This window comes from Mercenaria mercenaria, chromosome 4 (genome assembly GCF_021730395.1).
Source record: "Mercenaria mercenaria strain notata chromosome 4, MADL_Memer_1, whole genome shotgun sequence".
Taxonomy (NCBI): domain Eukaryota; kingdom Metazoa; phylum Mollusca; class Bivalvia; order Venerida; family Veneridae; genus Mercenaria; species Mercenaria mercenaria.
This window is the reverse complement of record NC_069364.1, coordinates 2,299,073-2,317,832: the sequence shown is the minus strand read 5'-3', so window position 1 is coordinate 2,317,832 and position 18,760 is coordinate 2,299,073. Positions and strand designations below refer to the sequence as shown.

Below are 18,760 nucleotides of genomic sequence, written 5' to 3'. Positions count from 1 at the left end.
ACGGTCAGTGGCCAAACCACCACTGGGGAGCTCTAACCGGTTTATGGTGCACCTAAACCATCGAAAAGAAATAGATCAACATATAAAATTGGAAATATCTTTAACTCTTGACCACTACTGTACCTGGTGTAAACGATGATAGACAATTCTAACTCACACACCCTTTATACGTTCACAGTTCAACCGTGATAATAACTGAGTGTAGCTTTGTCGTAATTTTATATTTGACTTTCTGAATGTCATGTGGTTAGATTAATTTACAGCTTTATGCCAATGCATTCATTAAGTATTATGATCCTATTGTCAGACGTGAGGCCACTTTTGAATCAAGTTGTCGGTATGAAATCAGCTTGTTGATATTGTGTCATTTTGACGCGTTGGTGTTAAAACTAATAAAAATTGTATTTAAAAATGACAAAAGATGTTTCATCTCTTATTAACATGAAATTTAACCTTTAGCCTGCTGGCGGCAAGTGATTCTGCCTTTGCGACCAGTGCAGACCAAGATCAGCCTGCACATCCGTGCAGTCTGATCATGGTCTGCACTGTTCGCTATTCAGTCAGTAAATTTTCAGTGAAAATCCCTTCGAATAATAAATGGCATTGCCCATATTGAATGATGGACCAGTCCATTTTAGAAATTTAGCAGGCTAAGGGTTAAAGCCTTATGGAATTTTAAAGCTTCTGAATCAAGGACTAGACTAGACATATCACTTTCCATAACGAAGTGTAAGTTAATTCTATCAAAGGTGTATCAAACAGGATTCCCACAACACCATGCGTTCCATCAGCAGCTGAGCCATTTCATTAAGATTTTTAGAGCAAATATATTGATGATTAATGACTTCTACTCTTCGTAAACATGGTACATTTAGGAAAAACAGAAACGTTAGAAAACCAAAGCTAGTCCAACACAACAAAAATGAAAATGTTGCAGGATTGATTTGACTGAGCCTGTTAATGTTAATGGACGCTAGGCCTGGGTTCTCAACATTCACACATGTTACAAGTACCAAAAATATAATTTTGAGACACCCGCAGATGTATCTTTACGGCGGCACACATGGAACCTTCAGTGAAACACAGTGTAATTCAAAGAAAAGCGGCGTAAAGAGTGTTCTAAATATAGTATTTATGGGTAATCATACATTTAATATATTTCTGATGTTGTTCCTACATTAAACTACGTCACTGCATAAGATACATCTTGACCGTATCTCAACCAGATAGATAAAAAAAGAATACTTTCAAAGGTTCTTATATATTTGATGATTACATTTCCCCTTTCTAGAAATTCTGCTCAACCTGTGAATTTTTTAGGAGAAGTTGATTTCTTTCCTTATTTTGAATGACTATATTTTAGATAAACTTCTTCTATACAACGTTTTATAGTAGTACTTGCTATTAAAGTATATTACATATTTCACGCGTTTCTGATATATCATTGCTCCTCCCAAATGTGCTATGTCAAATCATATAAACGTAGAGAACTTCCTTTAGGGGCGGCGTCTTATAAACTCTGAAGCATTTTCAGATAATTTAGTAGTGGACGACTTGCATATCCCGTATTTTCACATGTGCATACATGCACGTTTATTCGCAAATGAATATAGATTACAGAAGCTAAAGAATTGGATGTTGACCGGAACTACTTCATTGGTAATAAAAAGCCTGGACCAAGTTTCGAAATAATTGAAATAAAGATTATAAACAAATTTCAAAGTTAATTAAAAGTCAAGCCTGACCTCAACCGTCGGTCTTCAACCCTCTCTCCGCCCCTTCCTCTGATATTTTAATAGATTGCACCGAAGGTATTTACGTAAGCCAGTTGGCTTTAATGCTTATTGTTCTGTTTTCAGACAGAACGTAGGAAGTGTTCACGACATTTTAACAATATAAATAACGATAAAAAGTAAAATCAGAATTTTGATTTTGATAAATTTTGATATTTTATCACGGCTACATCACAGAGTAACTGGAGCAAATTACGGGACAGTATATATATATCCAATACCACCTTTTGATTAAGACTTTCGCAATACTACCTTTTGATTAAGACTTCCGCAATACCACCTTTTGATTAAGACACCCGCAATATCTGCTTTTGATTAAGACTTCCACAATACCACATTTTGATTACGACTCCCGCAATACCCCTTTTGATTAAGACTTCCGCAATACCCGCTTATGATTAAGACTTCCGCAATACTACCTTTTGATTAAGACTTCCGCAAAACCACCTTTTGATTTAGACTTCCGCAATACCACCTTTTGATTAAGACTTCCGCAATGCCACCCTTTGATTAAGACTTCCACAATGCCACCTTTTGTTTAAGATTTTCGCAGTACTACCTATTGATTAAGACTCCCGCAATACCATCTTTTGATTAAGACTTCCGCAATACCAGCTTTTGATTAAGACTTCCGCAATACCAGCTTTTGATTAAGACTTCCGCAATACCAGCTTTTGAATAAGACTACTGAAATACCACCTTTTAATTAAGACTCCTGAAATACCACCTTTTGATTAAGACTTCCGCAATACCAGCTTTTGATTAAGACTTCCGCAATACTACCTTTTGATTAAGACTCCCGAACTACCACCTTTTGATTAAGACTTCCGCAATACCACCTTTTGATTAAGACTTCCGCAATACCATCTTTAGATTAACACTCCCGCGATACCATCTTTTGATTAAGACTCCCGCAAAACCACCTTTTGATTAAGACTCCCGCAATACCACCTTTTGATTACGACTACCGCAATACCACCTTTTAATTAACACTCCCGCAATACCACCTTTTGATTAACAATCCCGCACTACCAGCTTTTGATTAAGACTTCCGCAATACCACCTTTTGATTAACACTCCCACAATACCATCTTTTAATTAAGACTTCCGCAACACCACCTTTTAATTAAGACTTCCGCTATACAACCTTTCGATTAAGACCCCCGCAATACCACCTTTTTGGGTGGAAACAAATCCGTTCGTGTGCGGCATTTCTAAAATGACAAGATGATTTCCAGTTAGATGATAATATAAGCATGTCGATCGGGCTAACAAAATGTATGATGTTTCACTGGAATCCCTTTAAAACTGTGGGAAAATGCTCCACAAACTTGATGGAGTGGGTATTTATGCACCCTCTCGTTCATTTATTCAAGAAAAAAAATGTCTTGCATATCTACACATTATGGTGCTGTGCACGAAAGTCAGTTGAAGTTTTCGTAAAACTGTGGACTCAATGCAATCTATAACGTCTGAGATGGAGTACTATAGTGCAAAACAAACAACGTCCAAAGAATATAGGACGTTACGGATACAGTCTTGAAACGGCTGGGTTTTTGTTTTGGGTTTAACGCCGTTTCTCAACTGTATTTCAGTTATGTAACGGCGGGTGAAACATATACTAAATATAACGGAAGTTCTCATATACCCAAGATCGTGTATCGGGCAGAAAACGTTATTGCTGTAACTGTTAGATCACCAATATTAGTTGATAGTCTGTAGCGATCGTAGAATAACAACGAGCAACGAACTTCTTTCAGTCATAATATGTAACGCGTTCCTCCTTATGCTTAAACTAGCGTTATTTTGAGTGAGTTTCTTGTTTGAATATAAAAAAAAACAGCTTTATTTTAATCTGACAGGTGAGAAATTTTAGGAAAAAGGAGTGACTTCTTATTTTAATTTTCATGACTTTACAAAGTAAATCTGTTAAGTTCGTCTTTTTGTTGGAAACATGGAATATTAAACAAACAAGCTTTTTTCTGAAGCTAACACGAGCGTTAAAAACTATATAAGGAAGTCTTTGACAACCTAATCTCCAGAGTCTGAAATTAATTAAAGTATAAAATGCAAACATAATCCTTGTGGATATCAGATTTAGTTTGTCATTGGACTGAAAACTGCCAGTGATGAAATGCTTAATGAAACGAATAGCTCACGTGATATTGAAACAGACACTAGTATGTTGCAAACGGTGATATATTATGGAGTGAATGGTTTTGGAATTTCCTGGACTTACCTGATTGTACATATTGTTTTGGCTACAGTGGCGGTAGTGGGAATAACCTTAAATTCATTTACCCTTTGGGCGCTACGTGGAAAAGATTCTGGATTAGACGTTTCGATAATATTTATATCAAACTTAGCATTTAGTGACGTCATCAATGGCGTCATTTGCGTATATTTGGTGACTTACAATCTTATACACTACAAAAATTATTACGAGTGTGCCTTTAGGACAGGTGTGATAATTGGAATGAATTTCAATTCTGCTCTGCAACTGTTGGCTCTAACGTTTGATCGTTATTTCAAAATTATTTATCCATACAGATATGTACGCATATTCAAAGATAAAAGAGCGAAGGTATTCTGCGTTTGTGCATGGCTACTATCGACCATCTTGTGCCTATTACCTATACTTGGACTACGACAACCACCGATTCATGGTCTAGAATACTGTAGTTTCTTTGGCGTGCAGACGGACACATATCTAATACTAATGGCTGTTTGCTTTTATACGATCTTCTTAATGGCGGCTTTTTGTTACTATAGAATCCTGTCCGTGTCTTTTGCGCTTACAAAGAGGTTTCGTCAGCAACAAACAACGAAACAGCTATGGTGGAAACCAACAAAAACTGTGCTTATTCTTATAGTGTTCTACTTTGTGTGTTGGGTTCCATTAAGTAAGTTCAAATTTGCATTTACTTTCATTTTAATCAGAATTTTGAAGGTTTATGTTTGAACTCTTGATCAAGCGTGCCATTTTTTTTCAGTCTTCCGTTGAAGCCCTGGATATACAATCAATTCTAACACGATCCGATTCATTTTCCTAATAAACAAAGATGGCTGAAAACAGTGAATTATCATACAACAATTCACTGTTCTGACGTCACAATCATTACGCCATGGCGTCAAACGGCATAGGAGCGCGCTGGAAAAGAAACCGATTGAAAACGGGCAAATATTTAATGAATGCCGCCAAGGATGTACTTTAAAGTCGCGGTAACGTGTTAGAATTGAAATAATATATCATTTAGTGATTTGCTCTTGAATAAAATCATTGTTTGTCGTTCAGATGCGTATTATTATATCACTCGGGCTGCGCTCTCGTAATATAATTCCTTCGCATCTGAACTCCAAACAATGATTTATTCAGCGACAAATCACTAAATGAGATATATTATTTCTTAAATAGCGCTGCATTTGTCTAGTTGTGATATAAAGTTGTGGAAATATTATTTTCCTTGAATAGACAATGAAAATGTAAATACATAACATTTACATGCGTAAACAGGCTAAATACTTACATCGTTTTTGCAGACGCTCAAACCGGAACTGTAGTGATGCGCTCGATATTATATTCTTTTTATAAAATATAATCGAACATTATCCTCGGCGCGTACGAGGTTTCAATACTCACCTTACGTAAAGAGACAAGTCAGAATGCAGGGAAAGGCCAAATGCAAATCAGAAATAAGGTTGAAAAGAATTATATGATACTAAATAAATGTTATATTAGACTGCAAGTTATATCTCTTTTCCAAAATATTGAGGGGGGGGGGGGTGGGGGGGGGAGTCCAAAATATAGTTCGCCCCACTCTATCCTAGCTTTTTGGGGGCCAGTCCTCCCCCCTCCCCCTGGTCCCCGGCTCGTACGCCTATGTTTTATTTCATTTTTATCAGTTTATTAATTTTAGTCTTATAAAATCACAACTATCAAATAACATATTGTTCATATGAATATTTGCACGGACTCGTATGGACTCGTATACGTGAAGGTTAGTCACTGTCATACACGATCTCTACATTTAAACATGCATAAAAAAGATTGAAGTCACAGTGTTAAACGCTAGCGTATATATACGTGATACTGTTTCAGTGAACGTGCAAAACAAAACGTTATTCGTTTTTATGAGATAAAACACTTTGTCAAGGAGAGACCTGTACCATAAATCTATTATTCCGAAGTGACCTTTTAAAGGCCATATGTGTTACCATTTTCGTTCAACCAGATATATATAAATCTTAGTCGCATCTGCTTCTTACAACGTATTTTTGTCAGTCTTAAAATGTCACCTGAACGAAAATATCGTATTGGCCACGTACGACCTTAAAAGACTGCATAGTATGACAAATTAGATATAACAATCTAACACGACTTGATTCATTTTCCTATTCAGCAAAGAAGGCTGAAAGTTGTGTGTTATTTGTTCTGACGTCACCATTATTTAAGAAATAATATATCTCATCCAGTGATTTGTCGTTGAACAAATCATCGTTTGGAGTTCAGATGCGAAGGAATTATATCACGAGGGCGCATCTGAACGACAAACTATGATTTATTCAAGAGCAAATCACTAAATGAGATATATTATTTCGATTTTAACACGTTACCAAGGATTCTTGACGACATTCATTGAATATTTGCCCGTTTTCAATCGGTTTCTTTTCCAGCGCGTCGCTATGCCGTTTGACGCCATGACGTAATAATTGTGACGTCAGAACAGTAATTTGTTGTATAATAATTCACTGTTTTCTGTCTTCTTTGTTTAATAGGAAAATGAATCGGATCGTGTTAGAATACGTCATAACGTCAAACGGCATAGCGGCGCGTTGGAAAAGAAACCAACAAACAACTGGCAAATATTTGATGGACGTCGTCAAGGATGTACTTAAAAATCCTTGGTAACGTGTTAGAATCGAAATAATATATCTCATTTAGTGATTTGCTCTTGAATAAAATCATTGTTTGTCGTTCAGATGCGTATTGTTATATCACGAGGGCTATAATTCCTTCGCATCTGAACTCCAAACAATGATTTTATTCATCGACAAATCACTCGATGAGATATATTATTTCATAAGTATTGATAAACTTTGATAATGTGGCAGTTGACCTCAATACAATCGACACTGTTTATTTTCCAATACAGGTAACTAAAAATTACTTTGTAATATAGCCCCAAGATAATTTCATGACGGATTATCTTTGAACACCCCTGGACTTACTGGAATCAACTGCCACATTATCAAAGCTTATTAGTAAAAAAGGTCGTAACTGACAGATACAAGATAATTGAAACTAGAAATGTGTCCATGGGACACATATGCCCACACTACACGACAAAAGACACAGATCAACTTTGGGAAAACAATACGCATGACAAAACATTAAAATGACAATTTTTTCCTAGGTCAGGGACAATAACTCCTACAATACTGAATGAATCCGGACGCGAAACCACAGGAGCACAAATGCACATGCTGACCAACATTCCTGTAAACTTTGGTGACTCTAGGTCAAATACTTTTGGAGATACGGGCGACACAACATTAAAATGACCAATTTTTAACTAACTCAGGGGCCATAACTCCTAAATGGCTGAATGTATCCGAACGCAAAACCCCAGGTGCACAACTGCACATGCTGATCAACATTCCTGTAAACTTTGGTGACTCTAGGTCAAATACTTTTGGAGCTACGCATGACACAACATTAAAATGACCAATTTTTAACTAAGTTAGAAACCATAACTCTTACAGGACTGAAAGAATCCTCACGCGAAACCCCAGGTGCACAACTGCACATGCTGACCAACATTCCTGTAAACTTAGGTGACTCTGGGTCAAATACTTTTGGAGCTAGGCGCGACAAAACACTAAAATGACCAATTTTTACAAAGTCATGGGCCATAACTCCAACATGACTGAATGAATCCGGACGCGAAACCCCAGGTGCACAACTACATATGCTGACCAACATTCCTGTAAACTTTGGTGACTCTATATCAAATACTTTTGGAGCTACGCGCGACAAAACACTAAAATGACCAATTTTTACAAAGTCAGGGGCCATAACTCCAACATGACTGAATGAATCCGGACGCGAAACCCCAGGTGCACAACTACACATGCTGACCAACATTCCTGTAAAGTTTTGTGACTCTACGTCAAATACTTTTGGAGCTAGGCGCGACACAACATTCTCGGAAGGACGGACGGACGGACGGACGGACGTTCTAACGAAACGGTATTTATGTGACACCCCCATTGTTCTCTCTATTGATCTAACAGTCACATAAAAAGAAAAAGGTCACATAAACAGAACGGAATGAATGACATCAAAGAGAAAGTACCGTTATGCAGTCACTTAACCATCATTTCGCGGGCACGGAAAGACGGTAGGACGGACGGACAAGGGCAAATCTATATGCCCCCCCCCCCATTGGGGGCATAAAAAGGTGTATGTATAATTTAAAATCAGTAATGTTCGAAAAATGTATGACAATCGGTACTATCTATTTTCTTTTAAAAAAGAATAAATGTGGAATTTCAATGCAGTTAAGAATAATGGGACAGACAACTAAAACAAAACGTTGTTGTTGTTGTTGTTGTTTTCAACTTGCTCAAAAACTCTGGGGAACGTCGAATTATACCATGTGTTTAAAGAGAATAAATGATGAGAGTAAACAGTATGAAAACTGACAGCTTATTTTTCATGTTTTCTTAATGGAAACAATTATTCAGGCTTGATTATCTTGTTTTTAAACTACTTTGTTTTTAATTACTAGAACTGATCGATGTATTTAATTTCTCGACGTACAATGACTGGAGTAATTATTTCTTTGTCGACAAGCAAGAATAATTTGATATTCTTAAGCCTGGAAAATGGATTTATTAATTCACCTGTTATATCTGCTATACACGTGATAAACGAGCCAGATTAAATCCTTTGTCGTTAGATTGAAAGCTAGGTTGTTATGACAAGTTCTATTTAAAATTTCACTGTTTATTTGTAAACATTACGTGGACCAAAGTATTGTCGTCCTATCTAGTAACGTATTTTAGTTGAAGTTAGGAAAGAAACATTAAATTGCGCAGCCTATGTGTTTCATCTCTGAATTGCCTTCCGTACGTTGCATTATCAAACGTTGAAATTGCTCTTTCTTTTCTTTTAAAAGGCTTTCATTAGTTATGATTTCATCAATCTATATTAACCCTTACCCTACTAAATTTCTACAATGAACTTGTTCATCTTTCAATTTGGACAATACCATTAACTGTTAAAAGATGTGCATACCATAAGGTTACTGACCGAATTGTTGCAGGTCATGATCAGACAGCATGGATGTGCAGGCTGATCATGGTCTGCACTGGTTGCAAAGGCAAAATAACGATGCTTTTACAGGCGAAGTATATCTACATTCCGAAATAAATAGCATTATGAAGACAGCTCAAACACTTTGGACTAATTATATATAGCCAATGTATAATAGATATACTTATACTAATATATACTAATTTTGTATGTCCTACAATGGAGTGATACATACAGATAGCACTAAAATTTCTACTGAGAGTTTTGGTTTGAATAATTATTATTGTATCCTGATTGTCTATATTGTTTTATCTCATCCATCAATCCGATTGTTTAGTTTTAGTACCATCAGGGTCCCAAATCCTCAACCTTTTCTAGATACATTGTACATAGATCATTCTATTAAACTAGTCATCAAGAGTTTAATTACAACACTTTTTTGTTTTCTTCTTTAAGGTGCATGTATCATACTCCATTTGAGCGATGGATTTCCAGACCACTACACTGATGATATGAAAGGGACCGTTCTAGCATACTGTTCTTCACTTGTGTTCCTGGATACGATAGTAAATCCAGTTATATACGCCCTGAAGATCAGAACAGTGAAACGTAAACTGGCAAGCATATTTTGCAGTTTAAAACCAACATCCACAGGAACGAATATATCTGTGCTACAGAGAAACATGCATGACACTAGAGACAGTGAATTGTCTTTGTGGAGACCTGCTCCATATAATTAGTTTACAGCACGAAGTATTTAACAACATAGTATTTAAATAGAATAGAATGCTAGTGAAATTATCTCCTAAACAACGAAATTTTTATCTTATGTCTTGTAAGGAATTTATGGAGTACATGGCACAACACACGAACATATGGGAAGGCAAAGATATGTGTATTTCCTTAAAGCCCTGCTCCGCGGCTATTCAAATTCTTTTGTGTGTATGCAACCCATGATTACAACAGTTAACAATTAACGGCCACGTGCCACATTTTAGCACGCAAAACCACAGGTATTTCATATAGAATTTTATATAAGATTATATAGATTTTGACAGGCGTCACTGTTCATAGTCAGGATTTTCATGCTTTTTCAGCGACAATTCAAGGTTAAAAGGTAGGACGGGAGCAGGGCTTTAAATTATATTTACCATCCTAAATACTTTATACATACATCAGATTTCGCATTCACTTATTCCTACTATTCGTTACGTAATCATTACTTCCAATTCATGAGATTCCTAAACCGGTGAAATATTGTGTTGTATTATGTAATCTTATAAAAAAGAAGTTATGACCCTCCTACTCCGAAAAACGCCGCATGTTTGGTGTTCTTCAGTTGCGCGGTAAGCCTTTCCTCTTTGACTGTGACTGATTGTGACTGACATACCAGGTAAAAGTCTCCGTGACAGGCAGTTATAAAACTCCGTTCGAATTGAGCTGTCTGTGATAAATGTATACTGTCTAGTGTCTCATGAACCTCATTTCGTATTTCTCGCTGCTCTGCCTTAAGCAAAATCATTGAATGTATGCATTTTGTGTGCGTAAGATTTCCTTTGTTTTATATATGTTTGTACGACAATATCTGTGGTTTACATACCGTGCCTTTTGTTACCATTATGTGTTATGATTATGTGTTGTTGATTCATCTAAGAACATAGTACATCCAAGTACATCCAATATTATTGGCATGTGTACTCTATAAAACACGTTGTCTCTCACAGTTGTTAAAATAAAGTGTATAATTTTGTTAAGGAAATTTCTTGTCATAGAAAGCAGCATGATTCCTTCCAAGTAAGCACAGTCAGTGAAATCTCCTGTAGGGAGCTTGACGGTAAGTTTCAGTGATCATTGGTGTTGTGTAGGTAAATTAATTATACTGAACATAGTAAAGGCGATAAATTTCCAACGTGTCTTGTAATATTAACCAATGGAAACAATTTTATTTCTATTTTGAAAAAAAGTGCATGGATAAGCAATGTTTATACCAATGTATTTAATAGAATTACTTACACAGTTTTCTCCTAGTTTACAAGGTTTGAGATCGTCAGAACATTCTGAATGTCGTTATGTTGTTCCATACAACAAGTGCAAAACATTTAATGACAGAAGTGTCTGTACTATTGGTCCAAAACTGTGGAATGAACTGAAGTTAAAACTACGCAAAAGTACATTACTTGACACATTCAAAAAATCTGAAGACACTGTATTTCAGACACTTCGTGTCATTTGTTTTAAATTTTTTAATAACTGTCTTATATGCGATAGCAGCAGATGATAGTTTTTAAATTTTTGTAAAAGGTTTTACATTTTAACCTTTATATTTTCAAGGTTTGTTTATTTAAAAGTATTGTTGGTACAGGCTCTATGGGTAGGGTAGTGTGTAGTATTTCTTTTCTTTTTAAATAGTCTGTGATGGCCTCATTAATCAGGGAGTTTGAACCTCTTTATGCAGCCCGTCTGGGCGTACCATGTAAGGCTTTAAGCACTGGTATTCGCAATAGATGTAAAACAACCTCAGGTGGAAGGGTGCAGTCATGACTTTTTGTTTTCAATAAGGCTGTTATGATTGTTATTATTATTATTATTATTGTCGTTATTATTACTGTTATCATATTTGTGTACAACGCCATTTAATATGGCATTGTATAGAAATTAGCGTTTAATCAAATTATTCAGTTTCAGTTTCTTTTTCTTTTAACCCGAAAGCTGTTTCAGTTTTCACGGGATTAATGAAGTTAACGTATTTTGCTATGTAAATTTCCTTCGTTTCAACAGCCTAATCATTATATCATATTTGCATGTTGCCCCTTGTATAATATATTCCTTGAAGTGCCCAAATGTTTCTAAAGAAGATTTGCAATATCGATAATAGCTTGCTGTGATAGATCACACATATTATTGTTTCAAAACTACAGGTTATATAACAAACTCACCTAATGAACTGAAAATACTTTGTCAAACTATTATTTTGCTCGATTGCATTCTTTGCTTTATTTGTCATCTAAATCACATTTATCAAAAGATAATGCAATCGTGTAAAATCGATACATTTATAGCCAAAACATAATACATCGCGCGTCATAATGTTTTATTTTTCAATAATAAATATATTTACCAAATGCATTTATTTCAGCATGTAGGTCATCTTATAGCTTATCTAAGCCATTTTAGTGAGAGAAAAAACTATAGACAACTTCTGTATGATTTAGTTTTCGTTCTAGAAGTCTAGCCACCAAATCAGCTAATTTAAGATTAGAATAATTTTCTTGGAAAAGGATTAGCTCATGAATTCATATTTCGTCAAACAGATCGTAAATGTTCTCGTGACAAGGACACTTCACCCCATACAACATCCTAATTATTTGCTGCTCTTTGCATAACCACTAGACTAATTTACATTCTGGTTCTGATACAGTAACATTTGGTTAACCGCTAATCCTATTCCACCGGTTTTCTTTTTCATTAGATTTTGTCTAAAATAAATCAAAGAACATTTATAAAATTAACCGCATCCAAAATCAGTCCAGTTCTGTGTCCTATAACCTTTGAAATTGATATTATCAATATAAAAAAGCTCTTCATAAAACTGGTTTCTTCTTTAGGCTGCAACAATTTAGACACAAACATTTCAGGAATTTTCTGATTATTTCTACAATTAAATTTATACCGTCAGTATGAGTATTTTCGTCAATGCATGACAAACTGTCTGACATTGTGACCGTCAGTAGAAATCACGCGACTGTCTGTTTTCCTCTGCTCTAAGCAAAATAAAACAAATTAATTGTCACTGTACATTTACCTTTGTGGAGAGCAGACCGTGGGATTTTGTAGTAATTTTCCACAAAATGTACATGTGTGCACAACAAAAAGCAATCCTAGATGCATTCTAACCACGAACCAGTATATCTAGTGTATGCTTCGTACTGTACTTGCAATATTTATCACCTGAGCTACCAAACGCTTCAGTTAGACTAGTACGCAGAGACTAACGGTTTATTTCATACATATGCACAAGAATTTTTTATAATTTAAAGTTCAGCCATACACAGAACAAAGTGACGAGCTATAACCACATTCGTATGACCATGACACTGAGGCCCGCACACAGTTTTTATTGTTGAAGCTTTTGCACATACCTCAAAACTAACTCTTAAAGTAAAGCGCTTTGCATGATATACCGCTGAGGAACTTTCCATTGATGTTTTTGTTTTGTTGTTGATGTGTCCTCGAGGATTATCGGTTTTTCGAAATTGATGCTGTTTTGTCCCAAGTTTGGAAATGCATCGTTTGTGTTATTGTGTTTTTGTAATTGTTGCCGTTTGATTTTGTACTGGGATGCTTGTACCCGAAAATATGAACGCCACCAATTACCGGCATCTAAGTCATATATTTTACTATTTACACATGTTTTAGAGATGTGTTGTGGCTTGTTTGCCGTCATACTTTCTCATGATAGAGAACAATGAAAGGTTTATAATATGCACATTTTATTCAAACGGTCATGGATTATGGTATATGGATTAGTTTATAAACCTCCAATGGAATTATGTGTTCCTTGAATTTGACTTTTTTCTGATGGATTTCTGTCCTTTATATTAATTTAAGACCAAGAGTAGCATCAAAGTTAAGTTAAAACAGTATATGGTGACTGAATCTTATCTTAGCTTATATTCACCAGTAGAAATTGTTTCTATGCGTCAAATAAAATGAATACATTTGAATACATTCACTTTTTAATGAGTTTTAGGCAAATTAGACGTCTCTTCTGATGTTTCAGTATTGATGGCAATACCTTTATTCTATTTTCTTTGTTGTAGTTCAGACTATTTTGCGTTCTCTGTCACAAAATATCACAAAATCAAAGTAAAATAAACTAATTATATGTTGTCCTTTGAAGTTACGAAGTTGCTTTTATATCAAAAGAATGGAAATTTAATAAATTATCATTGTTCATACAAGAATCGATATGGTAGTATTGCTTTTATGACTGAATACGAGATCAATTTATCTTAGAAGCGACTAGATCGCTGACGGTTGTTAGTAATGAACATTGTCAATATATTTAAATGGATGTTCCAAGTTAAAGTCTGATTATTAGAATAGTGAATGATGTGAGCGCGGATGGATATGTCAAACTCATATTCTTTCATTAACGTTAGTCGTCCACTGAGTGCCAGACAGACGGGCTCACCAGCATATGGATGAAGAACGTTGATGAGCCCATCTGGCTCTCAACGGACGATATGCAATGAGGCGGGAACCAGTTTGATCACGTTCTTTTTCACTAAAAGTTGAAAACCGTGTCCATTCAAGAGCTCATGTAAATATAAATGAATCAAATGAAACTAAGGCTATAGGACGTTTATACCAATACCTACCAAGGTTAGGAGAGCAAGCTGGGCCAATTAGGTCACTGTCAAGATCAAAATTTTAAGATGGGTATCTACTTATATTATGTAAATAAGTAAATAGCGAGTGATTTCCTTAACCGAATCATTGTTAAAGGGTTACATGTTTCGGCGTGCCGTATTAAGCACGATTTTATGACCTCGTATGACCTTATGCCGCCTGAATAATGTACCAATCGGATTGCTTAGTAAGGAATTCCCGGCATTTTCAGCCATGATGAGGGATTTTGTAAGAGTGGCGCTGATTGGAGGAAGGCTGAAAATGCTTCAGTCTGAGTAATGTGTGACACTGAGTGAAATGACAACGCGTTCGTCATCTATAACCTCTATAAGTACAGCACCATCGGGTTGTATGCGTACCACTTGAACAGGTGTGCGTAACCAAATATTCATCTGCTCATCCGGACATATTTCTGTTTTGTTAAGTTTTCTTGTTAAGTTATTTCTGTTTTGTTAAGTTTCCTTTCCTTAAGTTTTGTTTTTACAAAAATGTTATTGTTTTATACAATCATTGACTCTTACCCTGCATTACAGCAACAATTTCTAACCAGTGCAAATCATTACTAACCTGCAACAACATGTCCGATACTGTTAAATTTTAGACTCTAAATTTTAAATTAATCTTTCCGGTGAAAACAGTACTGTACATATTCTGAATGATAGACAAATTTGATAATAAGCTGAAGTAGGGTAAGGGTTCATGTTGCTTCCAACAATTCCAGAAATAAAGTATAGAACGTTTTTCAATATTGTTTGCTTACTGTTACCATCTTTTAAGCACCAAAGGCTCAAAGTGAGCTTTTGTGATTGTTTGGTGTCCGTCGTGTGTCCCTCCATCCACAATTTCTAAACACATTCTTCTCCAGAACTACTGTCCTCATTTATACAAAACTTCACAGAGGCCCCTTTCAACATTGCCAAAAGATTTAAAATACAGATTTCTGCCCATATATAACTTGTGCTTCATTACATCACGCCGACCATCATTTTTAAAGATATTTCTTGTTTATAACTTAGCAGCCTAGTGCTATTTTATTCTTTGGATATATAATCTATTTGATACATACAGGAATTGTAACCGATCAAAGCCGTATCAGTAGTATATCGATGAGCTTTGACACCTAAGAATTTTCATCTTCATGCAACTCAAGTAGAATCGATTATGAATTACTCGCAGAACAAAACACCAAGAACAATGTAAATAATTGCACTCATTGTTTGAATGTTAGCTGGTTTCATGGTTTCACTATGGCCCTAAACTGCGATATTTGTTAGTTACTCAGAGAGTTTTCCAGCTATTAATGTTATATTCTCCAAGGTGACTTAACATTTTCAGACGGATATTTAAGAAATAATTTATAGCAAAACGGTGCTTTAACACTATTTATACTCGATGGGCGGTTATACACCGAGCGTAATAATTTCACGAGGGCGCAGCTCGAGTGAATTATTTCGAAAGACGTATAACCACCCGAGTGTATAAATAGTGTTAAAACAACGTTTTGCTATAAATTATTTCGATTCTAATATGACTTTTATTGTAAAATTTAGATCAAATATGACAGAACTGTTTCTTCGCGCATGTATGGCGCCAGCTGTTAGGTCGTCACGCTCTTTGTTTATGCACGCCAGAACCGGAAATGGTAATACGACTTGCGGAAGAGTTCAATTTAGACGCAAAAGATGGCGAATTATTCTGCAAAGCGAATAACCAACTTAATATATGTGTAAATTAATCAAGACAGTTGGACAATGTGACATTTCGTTTGAAACATGCTATTAAGTGAAACATTTGACCAAATTTAAAAGCGCTATTTCTAGATGTATACCTGGAGCTAAATATCACATCGGCCTGACGTCAACATTATATCTTTGTGATGAATAAAGCATTGTTAGTCATATTAGAATTAAAATTGAGTAGAACAAAAATGAGGTAATTCTTGACAAATCTGCAAATTGAAAGATCGTATTATTAATTAACTGATAGATTAGATTAGATTACATTTAATATGAAAGCATAAAAGGTTGAACGTGATTAACGTGCAGAATTTAAGACACTTTACCGACATATTGGTATCGTAATTCCTTAATAAGTGACACGTTGAAGACAATTTTACATTTAACACTCTTCTGTTATTTCATTGTTATTGCAGGAAATGTTAAGTTTAATTACGTTTATAATATTAAGACGTCTATTTACGTCAATTCATTTGTGAAGTATTTGACATGTACACCGATATTGTTGGGATAAATGGGTATAATTGGATTCGATATTTTACCTCTTTCCGAACTCTTTTTTTTCTCAGCAAGTTCCATGATAAATTTTCTATCTGTTTCTTTTTATGTAGCTTTTTCTGTTGGACTTGTGTCCTCGCATTTTGTAATAAACGTTACTTTCAATTATTTAATCAAGGTATAAGAAGACTAATAGAGTACCTCTTTTTTGAAGAGTATTAAATTCCTACCATAAACCTACTTTTTACTGCAATTCTCAGGGGGCGTAGGTTCAAGCCCTACTGGGACCAAATTTTTTTTTCCTTATTTTTCTTTTTTTCTAGTAAGTTTTTACTTCTTTCAAGACTTATACATGTAACTGAATTATTGTACAAAAATGGAAAAAAAAATAATTGATAAGCGATTTCTTGCTGTTCAAAGTGAATTTACTCCTTAAACAGAAGGGGTAGAGTTACACATCTTTGAAAATATTGAGTTACATGCGGTAAAAGTTCTCTATTTTGCTTTCACTCTTTAGATTACATATCGTGGAAGAAATTTAGGTAGGTTTTACGTCTGCCCCAAGGTTATTTTTGAATGAAGTAAGCAAAATTCAAAATAGAAACACAGGATTCGACCTTATTTTTTCAATGTTGAAGTTAGAATTCTTTCTCATTAAATCTGTTTACTTGAGGCACCCTTGAAAAAAAATGATATTGACATTTTTATTTTGTGTTTTATAATTGTTTACCAATAGTTTGATGTTTCTTTTATTAAAATTAATGGTAAAATGAGTTATCTGCAAACGTTTTGGATAGTGGCCATCACTTTGAAATTTGTCGCTACTTGAGCTTGAGGAGATACCATAAGTTATACAAAATTTATAAAAAACGGCACGGTAAAAGTTGTTTGAAAATTGCAAAACAGTGCAAAACACGGTCACCTTTAAGAATATACCAAGCAAATGCCATTTTGTAAACATTACTATTAGGCATCTAATACCTTAATTCTAATGATAGGTTTAGAGGTTAATACACGACAGAGCCGGGCCGGGAGGTGATAATCGGCCCGGAAAATGAATAATGGCACGAGGGCTTTAGCCCGAGGGCCATTATGAATACCGGTCCGATTATCACCTCCCGGCCCGGCTCTGGCGTGTATTAAAGTTTTTAATACATATGTTTGGTTGCATTACTCAAGGGGAGTAATTAGAACTCCTGACGCTAGTTTTCAGTTGTTTAATGGTCTGGGGGTACATTTGTCTCAAAATTCGTATGTACCTATCAAACTCATCAAATGGTTCTTCATTCTTAAAATGTGGAACAGCAAATAATTTGCGCCATTCCATGAAAAAAAATGCAGTTTTCTTAGCAGTAGATCTATGTTTAAGAAAAGCAGTCATACCATTTTCACTGAGAGGAAACCTGCAACTTCGTCGAAATTTTGAAATTGTGTGGTGCGAATCATGCTGTTTTACACCACATACAGTACTCGAACACTGTTGAAACTCGGAATTCTAGATTCAATGTAAATATGGGCATGTACTGTTTTATTACTGAAAAGATTGTAAGCATTGTAATTTTGCGATAAACAACAGTTTTACGTGTAGACCAGTGACAGACCATTATGACGTCCAATAACGTCTCTGACGTACGACGTTGGCCGCCATTGGTTTCACGCGCACGTGTTCACCGGGCGGATTATGATTATGAGTTTTCGGCCCGGGCCGATAAGTGATAATCAGTGCGTGAAAGCAATAATCTGCTGAAAACACATTCATTTTTGTTACAATATATGGTATCATATGTATTAAACCCTATTTTTGAATATCATGCTTGTACCTTTTTTAGGGATTAAGTCCCTTTTAAATTATGATTTAAAATCAACGTTTTTATGCACTTAAGAATTATTCAATGTATTTGATTAAAAAAATAAAGCATTTAATCATCAACATCATTATTATCACTTCTCATACACCATATTTGAGAAGATTAATAATTATTGCGTAATAATGTTTTCATCAC

The 18,760-nt window shown here is 35.2% G+C and overlaps 1 protein-coding gene across 1 annotated transcript; it reads left to right on the top strand.

Moving 5' to 3' along the window:
* Positions 1 to 3,527: 3,527 nt before the first annotated feature.
* Positions 3,528 to 9,862, top strand: LOC123553139 (adenosine receptor A3-like). The gene is made up of 2 exons (XM_045342886.2): positions 3,528 to 4,696; positions 9,568 to 9,862. The coding sequence occupies exons 1-2, from the start codon at positions 3,928 to 3,930 to the stop codon at positions 9,849 to 9,851; spliced, it is 1,053 nt and encodes a 350-aa protein (XP_045198821.2). The 5' UTR covers positions 3,528 to 3,927; the 3' UTR covers positions 9,852 to 9,862.
* The last annotated feature ends 8,898 nt before the right edge of the window (positions 9,863 to 18,760 follow it).